General features: G+C 35.4%; 1 protein-coding gene across 3 annotated transcripts in view; it reads left to right on the forward strand.

Annotated features, from left to right (window-relative positions):
* The window catches only part of KAT6A (lysine acetyltransferase 6A), a 111,885-nt gene that overhangs the window by 59,744 nt on the left and 38,235 nt on the right, over positions 1-13,906 (forward strand). For 2 of the 3 annotated variants that reach the window (XM_059156412.1, XM_059156411.1), the window contains 5 exons: positions 223-338; positions 1,127-1,208; positions 3,696-3,831; positions 5,188-5,504; positions 11,084-11,202. In XM_059156412.1, the coding sequence (XP_059012395.1) occupies positions 223-338; positions 1,127-1,208; positions 3,696-3,831; positions 5,188-5,504; positions 11,084-11,202 (770 nt within the window). The remainder of the gene's footprint in view (positions 1-222; positions 339-1,126; positions 1,209-3,695; positions 3,832-5,187; positions 5,505-11,083; positions 11,203-13,906) is intronic. The other variant, XM_059156414.1, reaches the window with a different exon arrangement.

Here is a 13,906-nt window from a genome sequence, read left to right on the forward strand (position 1 = left end):
TCTATAATCACATTGGGGTGGCGGTGGTTTACTGAGTACTGTTTAGCATCAGTAAAACTGAATAGGAGTGCCAGGTCTTGATGAGACATGTCTGACAAGCTTCCAAGAGCATCTTTTTTTTGATACATATTTTGATTTAAGGTAATTGCCTTTCTGTACATCATTTCTTTAATACAGAATGGTCATTGATTATTTCATTTGAGAATTTTCCCCTCTTACTAGGTCATCCATCCTGTTTAAAGTTTTCCCCTGAACTAACGGTTAGAGTGAAGGCCTTACGGTGGCAGTGCATTGAGTGTAAAACGTGCAGCTCCTGTCGAGATCAAGGCAAAAATGCAGTGAGTATCTTTGCCTTACAACGTGAATATTTCACTTAGAAGTCGAATGTACAACTGGTGTTTTCCTCTAGGTATTGTTGGCCATTTTTCGGTCACCTGGTCCCGCAGAATTTGAAACAGGAGTCTCATTAACTTACACATCATTAGTTTAGAATACGTACTCTTTGAGACTTGGAATCTTTCTAGGTGATTTCTAAAGCACCTTAATTGTATGTTTGCAGAAATACTCCTTTTTAAAAAAAAAAATTTTATTTGACAGAGAGACAGTGAGAGAGGAACACAAGCAGGGGGAGTGGGAGAGGGAGAAGCAGGCTTCTGAGCAGGGAGCCTGATTCCATGCCAGACTCAATCCCAGGACCCTGGGATTATGACCTGAGTGGAAGCCAAACTCTTAGTGACTAAGCCACCCAGGCGTCCCTAAAGAAATACTCCTGCGATTTGTTTGAGTAGTGTGGAGTCACTCACTTAGCAGTGGTCAGTTAGTATATTAACTACAAATCATCCTTTTCTCTTTTCCATTAGAAAACTAAAGTTAGCTTATATCTGGTTACTGGATAAACTTGAAAGTTATGAAACTGTAGTTCTTTATTAAAGGTTGGTTGAAGCAAAACTTGTGGTAACTCAGACTTGTCCATTTACTCAGTTGATACAAATTAAGGAAACTTTTACTATTACAGTAGTTCATCTCCTTTATGAGATCATTGAAGCTTTCTAGGTTTTATGAAGTTATGATCCTCACATGCTTTTGTTTCATAAGTTTAAGCAAAACTGTCCTATCAATTTTTTAGGATAACATGCTCTTTTGTGATTCCTGTGACCGGGGTTTTCACATGGAGTGTTGTGATCCACCACTCACCCGGATGCCAAAAGGTGAGAAATACTTTCTGAAATCAGACTCGCAATATAAAGGGCATGTTAGTGAAAGCACCTTTTACCTACTTTGATAGATGAAAGAATGATTTTTCATCTTTCTGTTTGGGATTGTTTAAGCAGGAAGAGTGCTGTCACCTTAAAGGTGGGATAGTCTGTTGAGACATCCTAAAGGTGGCACAGTCTGTTGAGATATCCTAACATACTTATGTGTATGGATTTATTATTTTCCTCTATTTCTCTATTTTCAGTTTTTAAGTACCCATGGAGAGCAAAGTAGTTCATTTATTAATATTTGCCAGTCTTATAGCTAGAGGACAAAGTACTTGCCTTTTGTAATATTTTGAAATACCTCTTTCTGTAAAGGAAGAAATGAAGTTGTACTAGATCGTGTTGATTATATCAGTGTCAATTATTACACTGTTCATCACCTTTGAAAGGCCTAGAGTTGTTAGTCTCTGGTTTAGTCAAAACTCAAAAAAATGTTTTAATAAAATAATTTGTAGACAAATAATATTTGTGACCTAACTCATAAAAGTAGAGCTTAATGTTATCCTGTTTTTTTGACTCCTGCTCCTTGAAAGTTATATTTGGTTGGAATACAACTGCCTGTCGGTTGAGCTTCCGTCTTACTATATGCTTAGATTTTCTCTAAAAAAAAAAAAAAGTTCAGGTGGACTCTCCTGCTTTTGCCTTATCACAAATTCCATTTTTAACTCTGATTTTGTGACTTGCTAGGTTTCTTAAGTAAACCGCTTATAGGATATTTGATAATTTTCTTCTTGAAAAAAATTTTCCCGCAGGTGGAAAGGAATTGAACCTTAGGTATAGTCAAGTTATTTCACTTAGGATCCTACTTGAGTCCCTATTATGTCATTCTGTTGGTTGTTACCTTTTGAAAAGTCTTAGATTTATATGTACTGGAAGAATAAATTCCCCCTTTCCTACCTGGTCAAAAGGCCTTCTGAGAATCCTTCAAGATAAAGATTTTCTTAGGACTTCATTCCTGTGTATAGTGCCTACAAAAAAGTTTCATTGTAGCTTAAAACAGGAATCATTTTATTTTGAAGTAATTGCAGACTTAACCGAAAAGTAGCAAAAATATTGCAGCCATCACCAGCTTCTTCCAATGTTAACATCTTATAAAACCATAGTACAATTACTGAAACCAGGAAACTGATATTGATATGATACAGTTAACTAATCTGTAGACTTTATTTGAATTTGTGGTCCAGAATCCAGTCCTGGATTTCACATTGCATTTAATTGTCATATTTCCTTAGTCTCTTCCAGTCTGAATTACTTCTGTAAATTGTCTTTCCTGACCTTGACACTTTTGAAGCAGCTGGTCAGCTATTTTATTTTATTTTTAAATATTTTATTTATTTATTTGACAGAGATCACAAGTAGGCAGAGAGGCAGGCAGAGAGAGAGGAGGAAGCAGGCTCCCTGCTGAGGAGAGAGCCTCATGCGGGGCTCGATCTGAGGACCCTGGGATCATGACCTGAGCTGAAGGCAGAGGCTTTAACCCACTGAGCCACCCAGGCGCCCCTGGTCAGCTATTTTATAGAAAGTCCTTAAATTTGGGTTTGTCTGTTTCTTTATCATGATTAAACTAAGATTCCGAAGTTTGATAAGAACATCACAGAAGTGATATTGTACGCTTCTTAGTGTGTTGTAGTGTGGTGTATAGTATGAATATGTCTTATTACTGGTAATGTTAACTGTGATCGTTTGATTACTGTAGAAACCTAACCTTTAAGTTATTCTTTTCCCTCATTGTACTAACTTTAGCATCCATCAGTTGCACTAATTTTACTTTGGTGTTTACATGATGATGGTTTTTTTGCTTCCATCATCCCTTCTGCATTTATTAATTGGAAATCTGCTATAAGGAAGAGATCGCTTTTCCCATTTATTTATTTGTCAATTGTATTATTCATGGCCTCATGGAATTTTATTTTATTCAATGGGTTATAATCCATTGATGTGATTATTTCTTTTCTTGCTCAGAATGACCCAGATTTGGCTATTGGGAGCTCTTTCAGGTTGGCTTCTGGGTCCTTATGACATGCCTTCCTCATCTTTTGAGCACTTCTCCATTTTCTGGGACTGTAAGATGCTCCAGGTTATCAGGTATTTTCCTTGGTCCAGTCCTGGGATCAGTTATTACTCCATGGAAGCCTGGCTTCTTTTCTTATAGAATAGTAATTGGAAACTAATATCAGAGTGCCAGGGGTAGGCAGGGCTTTTTAACTTTTTAACTTCAACCATATGTGGGCTTCAGGATACTTCTGAGTCTTTTCCATTTGTTTGTAGAATTTTGTGTATATATGTTTCTGTGTTTATTTTTCTAAGGGGCTTCCATCAGATTTTTAAATAGGAGTCCTTGACCTAAGAGAAGTTAAGAACTCCTCAAGTATCTCAGCTCTTTCTGTGCGTATCTGTGTCTGTTGTGCTTTATGTGGAATATTATTTTTTTTATAGGCATGTGGATATGTCAGATATGTCGACCTAGGAAAAAAGGACGGAAACTTCTACAGAAGAAGGCAGCACAGATAAAGCGGCGCTATGCTAACCCAATAGGACGTCCGAAAAACAGGTTAAAGAAACAAAACACGGTGTAAGTTGTACTTGTGGCAAGGTGAGGGGAGAAAAGGATAGGGTCTTCTCTCTAGTGTAGGAGTCACTTGTTTGCATTGTGAAAAAAATCTTGGTTGTTACAACTGGCACTTTATAAAGTAATAATAATGGCTATACTTAACTGAACTGTGCAGTAAAGTGCCAAGTTAGAATAAAGTCCCAAGTGCCTTACAGTGTGTTACTCATTTAATGTTCCCAACAACCAAATGAAGTGGTATTGCTGTTACTGTTACTTTTCGAAGGAAACAATTACTACATAGAAAGATTAACTTGCACAGTTTATAGTAAGTGTTGCACTGGGATTAAAACCCACAAGTAGTTTGGCACCAATGTCTAACTCTTAAATACTGCCTTATACTGCTGCTCTTATGTAAACAAGAAAGAAAAATTATTATAGCATTTCATAGATTCCTCTCCTGATGTGGTCTCAGTAGTTTATATTGTATGTACAAATCACTGGATAACTTTTGCTATTGCGGTCATAGCCAAGTCCCCTAACTATGTCTTGATCTAAAATAAAATAATGTGTTTTTCATCTGGAAAACTAGGAAACTGGGCTATGTCTGGAGGATATGGGGCAAGATTCAGTAGCTAACTCTTTTATTTATTTATTTTTTGGAGTGTCTATGGTAATTCCCTTTTGATGATTTGTAAGATATCTTTAAAATGTAAATCTGTGTTCTTTTTTTTTTTTTTTTTTAATCCAACTTTTCTATACTTTAGACTGTCTTGAAGATAATAACTGAAAGGAATGGGCACTAGCAGCTTGAAATATACAGTACCAGTATTGTAGTTCATATTTTACATCTTAAATCAGGCTTTAATTTTTCTATAAGATGATCTTTTGATTACTGAGTTTCAGAGAGTAACCCATCCTTGTGTTTAGAGGTAAAAGTATAACTCTGAGTTGTTACAGAGATCATAGGACTTTATATCTGGAAGGGTCTTAATTGTTTTCTGGTCCAACTCTCATTTTATAGATGAAGACACTGGTGTTTAGACAGTGTGATTATTCTAAGGTGTACAGCTAAAAAGTGGCAAGAGTTATGACTTAAACATGCCTTCTGACTCCCAACCTTAGGATTCTTTTTGCTATAAAATACTAGACTTTTCAGAAATCTATTTCTGATAACAATATTACTTCTCATTTCTCTAATACTTATGGTTTATAGAATATTCTTGACAATATAGTTTTTTAAAATAAAGCTGTAGCTTATTTACTAATTACATGTTTATATTAAATAGAAAACTTAAAAAGTTTTCCTTTTTAATAGTTATCCTTTTCCCTGTTTGATTTCTTTTTCCTTTCTTTCTTTCTTTTTTTTTTTTTTTAAAGATCAAAAGGTCCTTTCAGCAAAGTTCGGACTGGTCCAGGAAGGGGCCGGAAACGTAAAATCACCCTTTCCGGCCAATCAGCATCGTCATCAGAAGAAGGATATTTAGAGCGAATAGATGGCTTGGACTTCTGCAGAGATAGCAGTGTTCCCTTGAAGTTCAACAAGAAAACCAAAGGGCTCATCGATGGCCTTACCAAATTCTTCACCCCTTCTCCTGATGGGCGGAAACCTCGAGGGGAAGTGGTAGACTACTCTGAGCAATATAGAATCAGGAAAAAGGGCAACAGAAAATCGAGCACTTCAGATTGGCCCACAGGTAAAAGTTCACTTAGAAGCAGAATGTATTCCCAAAGTGTATTATTTGGAATAACACTAGTTATCTAGAATAGATTTATATTTGATTATTATCTATGGTATGGATTAAAAAATAAAGGTACTATTTAGATTAAAGTAAGGTGGTGACAATGGCAGGGATTGAGAGGCTGGAGATGAAATGGCAAGAATGGGCAAATAAGAGCTCCTAGTCAGAAGACGGTGTTTTTTCGTCTGTGGGTTGTTTGTTTGTTTGTTTGTTTTTTGGGTTTTTGTTTTGGTAGAATCACAAGGAATCTTCCTATGGAAGTTTTAGGTCTGACCTTAAATCAAGGATATCTTTACATTTCACAAGTTACAAAACAAATCATGTGGTGAGCATCATGATGCTTACTTTATTTCCAGAAGGAAATTGGAAAGTGTGTGGGTAGATAAAATGCTATTGACCTAAGTAAGCATAAAGAATAGACAAATATATATATGAGTATGATAAGATCATTGATTTTTCTACTTCAAATCATGGCAAATATAGTTGTAATATTTCATGAATTATACATTAAAAGAGAGGAAGAGAACTATAACTTCAGACCATTTACTTATGTATCAGGCTAACCTTCCTAGTTTTCATTTATTTATTTAAAATTCTGTTTATTGAAACTAAAAAACAAAAAAATAATTCACCCATTTCTCTTACCCTCTACCTCCCAGCTTTCTTCTGGCAAACCACCAATCTGTTCTCTGTATCTATGAGTTTGGTGTGTATGTGTGTGTGTATGTATGTAATTTATGCTAAATAATATCATATACCTACACCACAGTTTCTTTAATCCCTTGATGCATTAGGTTATTTCCATATCTTGACTATTGTAGATAATGCTACAGCGAACATGGGGTGTATATATCTTTCCAAATGAATTTTTTGTGTTCTTTGGGTACATACCCAGAAGTGGACTTGCTGGATTATATGGCAGTTCTATTTTTAATTTTTTGAGGAACCTCTGTACTGTTTTCCATACTGGCTGCACCAATATACATTCCCACCAACAATGTACAGAGGTTCCCTTTTCTCCACATTCTCACCAACATTTTTAAGTTCTAGTCTTTTTGATAATAGCCATCCTGATGGATGTGAGGTGATACCTCCTTATGTTTTTGATTTGGATTTCACTGTTGATTAATGATGTACAGCATCTTTCACGTACCTGTGGCCCATTTTTATGCCTTTGTTGGGAAAATTTCTGTTCATATCTTCTGCCCATTTTGAAGTGGATTGTTTCTGTAGGTTTTTTTTTTTAATGGGGTTGGGGAAGAGAGTGAGAGAACGTGCATGGGAGTGGGGAAGCAGACGGAGAGAGAGATTCTTAAGCAAGCTCCATGGCCAGCACAGAGCCCATCACAGGGCTGGATCTCACAACCCTGAGGTCTTGACCTGAGCTGAAATCAAGAGTCAGAGACTTAACCAACTGAGCCACCTGGGCATTACCTGGGTTGTTTGCTTTTTTGCTATTGAGTGGAATGAGTTCTTTGTATATTTTGGATGTTGACCCCTTATTGGATATATGATTTGTGAATATCTTCTTACATTCAGTAGGTTGCCTTTTTATTTTGCTGTTGGTTTCCTTTGCTCTGCAGAAGCTTTTTAGTTTGTTATAGTCCCCCTTGTTTGGTTTGGCTTTTGTTGCTTTTGGTTTTGGTATCAGATTTTAAAAATGATTGTCAAAAATTATGTTAAGGAGATTACCACCTATGTTTTCTTTTAGGAGTTGTACAGTTTCAGGTTTTAAATTCAGGTCTTTAATCTATTTTGAGTAACTTGGTATAAGAGAGTTGTGTAGTTTCATTCTTTCACATGTGGTTGTCCAGTTTTCCCATACTGTTTATCGAAAAGGCAGTCTTTTCCCCTGTTGTATGTTCTTGGCTCTTTTGTTGTAATTAATTGACTATATATGCATGGGTTTATTCACAGGCATTCAGTTCTATTGCACTGATCTTTGTGTCTTTTTTTTTTTCTTTTTTTAAGATTTTATTTATTTATTTGAGAGAGAAAGAGAGCATGAGAGGAGAAAGGTCAGTGGGAGAAGCAGCCTGATGTGGGGCTTGATCCCAGGACTCCAGGATAATGACCTGGAAGGTAGTTACTTAACCAACTGAGCCACCCAGATGCCCCTCTGTGTCTGTTTTTATGCCAATACCATACTGTTTTAATAACTATAGATTTGTAATATAGTTTGAAATCAGGGAGCGTTAGTGTTTTGTCCTTTTTTTCTCAAGATTGCTTTGGCTATTTGGGTTCTTTGGTTGCATACACATTTTTAGGATTTTTTTCTTTCCATTTTTGTGAAAAATGCCATTAGAATTTTGTTGCGGATTGCATTGAATCTGTAGATGGCTTTAGGTACTGTGGACATTTTAACAGTATTCTTCCAACCCATGAGCATGCAACATCTCTCCATTTATTTGTGTCTTTAATTTCTTTCATTAATGTCATGTATGTGTGTGTGTACACACACACACAGTGTTTTGTCTTCAGTGTACAGGTGTTTCACCTGCTTGGTTAAATTTATTCCTAGGTATTTTACTCATTTTGATGCAATTATAAATGGGATTGTTTTCGTAATTTCTTTTTCGGTATCTGGTAGTTCGTTATTAGTGTATAGAAACAATTCAGATTTTTGTGTTTTGATTTTGTTCTTTCAAGCTTACTGAATTCATTTATTCTAAGTTTTTTGGTGGAGTATTTAGGGTTTTCTCTATGTATTATGTCATCTGCAAATAGGGATGAGAGTTTCACTTCTTCTTTTCCAACTTGGATATCTTTTATTTTTTCCTTGCCTAATTGCTCTAGCTAGAACTTTCAGACTTATGTTGAATAAAAGTAGTGAGAATAGGTAGCCTTGTCTTATTCCTGATCTTAGAGGAAACTAGCTCTCAGCTTTTTACCATTGAGTATGATGTTAGCTGTGGGCTTGTCATATATGACCTTTATTATGTTGTGGTATGTTCTCTCTATACCTGGCTTGTTGAGAGTTTTTAATCATAAATGGATTTGAATTTTGTCAAATGCCTTTTCTGCATATCTTGAAATGATCATATATCTGACTTTTATCTTTCTTTTTGTTATTATGGTATATCAGCTGATTTGTGGATATTGAACCATCCTTGAAGCTCTGGAATAAATCCTGTTTGATCATGGCATATGACCCTTTTACTGTATTGCTGAAATCAGTTTGCTAATACTTTGTTGAGGATTTTTGTATCTGTGTTCGTTGGGGATATCGACCTGTAATTTTCTTTTCTTTATCTTTGACTGGCTTGGGTAATGGTGGCCTCATAAAATGAGCTTGAAAGAGTTCCGCCTTTTTTTTTTTTTTCTTAAAGAGTTTGAGAAGGATTGGTACTAAAGTGTTTTTTGAATATTTGGTGGAATTCACCAGCAAAGCTTTTGTTTGTTGGGAAGTTTTTGATCATTGATTCAGTCTCCTTAATAGTAATTGGTCTGTTCATATTTTCTGTTTCATCATGATTCAGTCTTGGTAAGTTGTATGTTTGTAGGAATTTATCCATTTCTTCTAGATGTCCAGGTTTTTGGGGTATAATTATTCATAGTAGTAGTCCTCTGTGATTTTTGTATTTCTGTGTTACCAGGTGTAACAACCCTCTTTTTATTCATTTCATACTTACGTTTCAGGCTAGTTCCCTAGTTTTCAAAGTAGAAAAGATCTGTAGAGAAGACTTAATAGTGTAGCAGGTAATTCAAGTCAGAGGAGAGAAATTTTCATTAACTGTTTTGATCATTAAAATTTAAACTAGTCTCATTGCTCTTTAGTGCCTTGAGTTTACAGACTTAACCCTGTGAAGGAAGTAGAAAAGTGTCTGAGGAAAGTAGAAGAATGAGAATGGACTCCTTTGGATCACAAGGGTCAAAGATAGAGTATCTCATATACTGCAAGAGAATTTCTTAATGTTGATTTCCTTTCCCTGAAGGAAATCATAGTTCTGCTTTTCTTATCAGTGGTTGTATTCACTGCTTCTTCATTCCTGCTTATATAGGAATAAGCAGATTGATTGGTCCAGCACAGGAGAAGAAATTCTCATCATTGTCAGGTCCCCCTTTTTATGCTGTATTTATTGGCTTTTCACCAGAGTGGCAATCAACTAATTACTGTGTAAGCACTTAAGTACTTTTCATGACTTTGTCAGTCATGTACACTGTAGCTCCAGTCTGAGTACATTTATCTAAGAAAATATGCAAGCCATTTAGGTCGGACTTAGGAGGAAAGAATCAAAAGCTGGATTGGAGATGGATTATTACTAGAATATCCTGGAAAGTTTTAGAACTAGAAGTTATTAGAGAATATTGGTAAAGTATATGGAGAATCATTATTGACTTTTTGCATTTGTGTGAATTTTTGCTGTAATTGGCTTTGTAAATTTCTTTATGAATTGTAGAGTTTAAGGGATAGTCTGTACCATCTGACAGAATGCTCTTGAATGCTCTACTAAATCTGTGCCTGCATCCATCTGTGTCATGCACTAGGGGGCATTAAAGTGACGTAATATCTTCAGATCCATATTTTTCAATTTAGGAGTGGTTTCAGCAGTGAGTCCTTGTCCTTATTCTTCTTATACTAAGTGAATAACAGACAGCCTATATGTCTATTTAATTTCAAAGGAACTGTTATGAATTGATCTTTTCTGCCGTGCTTATATAAATAGGAAATTAGTCCATCAGCTGTGTCATCTTCAAGTGCAGAAGATAATGATCTACATAGTCCCCTAATACTCCTTTCATGAATTTCCTTCCCCATGTGAGGAAGATACATCATTTACTGAATGATTATTATAATTTCTCATACTTACCCAGAGGATTATCATCTGTGATCTTCAGATTGTGGAGTTTTGTTTATTTAAAAGGGAACCCAGAATATGAGGGGAGTATGGTAGCTGTTTTGAAGGTTATCTTTTTGCTGAGATTAAGAATGTACTGACTGGCATTATGAAGATCATAAGACCGTTAAGATTTATAAAAGGGACAAATATTCCATGTTTTGGTACCATGTGATGAAAATCATGTCCTGCTGTAACATACACTTTTTCCATACTACCAAAGAAGGAAAAAGCAATATTTGAATATTGATATATTAAATTCATACTAAAATTTTTATGTTCATATTACTTCATAGTTTCATATTCCTTAGACCTTTTTCCTGTTCTGCTTTTGTGTAATTATTCTTTTAAGTTTTTATTTAAATTACAGTTAACATACACAGTATAATATTGTGTTTGCTTCAGGTGTATGGTATAGTGTTTCAGCACTTCACATCACCTGATGCTCATCAAACTTTTACATATATTATATAATTGTATATATTATATATTTGTATATATTATATGTATGTATATGTTATAGAAATGTATGTATTATATACTAAAATACAATCTTTCCAGTTGTCAGTTTATTGCTATCTTCTTATAAAAATAATATCAAGGTCTTCAACCTGAAAGGCTTTTGAAATTTTTTCTAGTCCATTTATTAAACTAAGGGTAATATTGATAACATGTGAGCTCTTTTTTTATGTGCAGACAATCAGGATGGCTGGGATGGCAAACAAGAAAGTGAGGAACGGCTTTTTGGGAGCCAGGAAATCATGACTGAGAAAGATATGGAATTATTTCGTGATATCCAAGAACAAGCACTGCAGGTAAAGTTGGATATTCAGATTGGACAAATAATATGGTCCTGGACAAGAAACAGGATTAATTTATCCTGGGGTAAAGCAGTAACAGCAATTCATTTATCTGTCTGATCTGCAAATAGATGTCGTTTGTCTGTGTACATAGTTCTGCTTGTTAACATACTCCTTTTAAACCCATTATGACTGCTTTGGTTTTGCAGATAAACTGGTTTCCTTTGGCTATCAGCATTTTTTTAAAAAAAATAAAGATTTTATTTCTTTATTTGAGAGAGAGAGAAAGAGCACGCACACATGAACACAAGCCAGGGGAGGGGCAGAGGGAGATGGAGAAGCAGAAGACCCCCTGAGCAGGGAGCACAATGTGGGGCTTGCTCCCAGGACCCCACGATCATGAACTGAGCTGAGGGCAGATGCTTAACCGACTGAGTCATCCAGGTGCCCATTGACTACCGTATGAAATGAGTTTGGTTTATTTATTTTCTCTCTTATGTATGAAAAAGAGTTTGGGATTTGACCAACCAAAAAGTAAAACCACACTTTTTTCAAGTGATAAAACACCCATATTCATTACTGCTAGAAATATTTACTAAATGATTTTCCCTTAATCCTTTGGGACATGTAGCAAGATATGAATGTATAGACGGAGAACCTTCAGATGCTGAAGATGCCAAAGTGAATGATAGGATTCCTTTTCTCAAGCATAGTCTAGGAGAGACTTGTAAGTAAATAATTTCATTCATGTGGAAGGTTTAAGTATAGGATACATGGTGTTTGAGAGAATAAGGAACAAGCATCTACTTGTGCCTGGGCATTGAGGGAAAATACTATATGAGCTGGTCTTAAAGAATTTGTACTAGTTTATCACATGAAAAGGAATGGGGTCCCATATAATCAGAAGGAAAAGAAGCATGAAGACTTGAAAATGGGGGAAAACATGCTTAATTGTGGGAATAAATAAATTTTCACATAGGATAAAGAATATTAGGTAGAAATAGTAAGAGATGAGATTGGAAAAGCACAAGGGCTAGATCGTAAAGGCTCTTCCTAGATCATGTTCGTTTATCCTGTATCTTTTTTTTCTTTGCCACCAACTCATTATGTTAGCCAAGTTGAGTTCTATCTTGTCTTGAAAGTTAGAGTTTATAAGGCTGATGCTGGGGATTCCTATTGTATAGGTGACACTCCTTGGATTAAGAAACCCATTTGTGAACAGATTGTCTTTGTTGGTCACTATGCAAGTATTTTTGAAAAATAAAAATAGTATAAATAGCAAACATTTGCTGAGCATTCTACCATCTTATGATTTAACAAAGTATTGGCTTTGAGTCACCTAGATCTTGGTTCAGTTTGTGGTTTGTCATTTACTGACTTGTACTTTGGGCAGGTTGTTTAACCTTGGAAGGTACATTTCTTTTCTTACCAATGAGAAAAATGGTATTATAGATATTATAGTAGAAATTTACATGGAGCTCAGTGGGAATTCAAAGGAGGAGGTAGTTGTTCTTTTTTGAGGAACTTTTTTTTCTAAGTTGCCGACATAATGTTAATGCCCTTTTACTCCTACTCATTTGTGCATATTTCCTAAAAATAAAGATGTTCTTGCACATGATCATAGTATGATCGTCAAATGGGGAATTAACACAGATAAATTGTATTATCCAATCTGAAGATTTTATTCAAATTTTGTCAGTTGTACCAGTAATATTCTTTTATGGCAGTGTTCTTTTATCCAGTCTAGAATGTTCTTTTTCCAGTCTAGAATCATGTGTTTTAACCGTCATAGTCTGGAACAGTTCTTTGGTCTTTATCTTCCATGATTTTGACATTTTTGAAGTACACAGGTCATTTATTTCAGAGACTGTCCATCACTTTGAGCTTGTTTTTTGTTCCACCATGATTAGAATCAGTTGATCCACTTCTGGCAGAAATACTGTAGAGGTGATGTGTCCTCTGTGCGTGATGTCGGGAGGTATGTAGTATTTGTGTGTCCTGTTACTCAGTGATGTTAACTCTGAACCCTTTGTTAAGCTGGAATTTTTTCTCTGTTAAATTATTTTCCTTTTGTAAGTATCTTCTGGCAATACATTTGAAACCACGTAATACTCTGTTTCTCATCAAACTTCTACCTGCTGGATTTAATACCCAGTGGTGATTCTTGCCTGAAACTATTACTCTGTTGGTTGCTAAACAGATGATTTTCTAATTCCATAATTTCTTTCATAAAGTTTACTAATTGGTAGTCTGCTGTAAGGAAGAGCCTTTTTTCTTCCCATTTATTTTATTCATTCCCTTTAGATTTGAAGATTTTTATTTAATGAATTATGATTTGTTGGTGTTATTTATTTTGATGCTGACATTGTTCCAGATTTGGGCAGGAGAGATTCTTCAGGCCAGCAGCTGTGTCCTTTTGACATGTCCAATTTATTCAACTCTTTTTAAAAGTTGGATGTAATTGACATAAAACATTGTTAGTTTCAGCTATGCAACCTAATGATTCAATATTTGTGTATATCATCATCCTTCCTTCTGACCACAGTGATAGTGTCTTGGCTCTTACTGTTCTAGCTGTAGACACAGCTATTTCTCTAAGGCATCTTGGTTTCTTTTAATGGGGAGTGGGAATAAATGGCATTTTTGTCCTTTTACTTGCTCAGGTCCAAAGGAGATATCTTGATTTTCTCTCTCTCTTTCTATTTTATACTCTGTATTT

Source organism: Mustela lutreola, chromosome 18 (assembly GCF_030435805.1).
Source record: "Mustela lutreola isolate mMusLut2 chromosome 18, mMusLut2.pri, whole genome shotgun sequence".
NCBI classification, from domain to species: Eukaryota; Metazoa; Chordata; class Mammalia; order Carnivora; family Mustelidae; genus Mustela; species Mustela lutreola.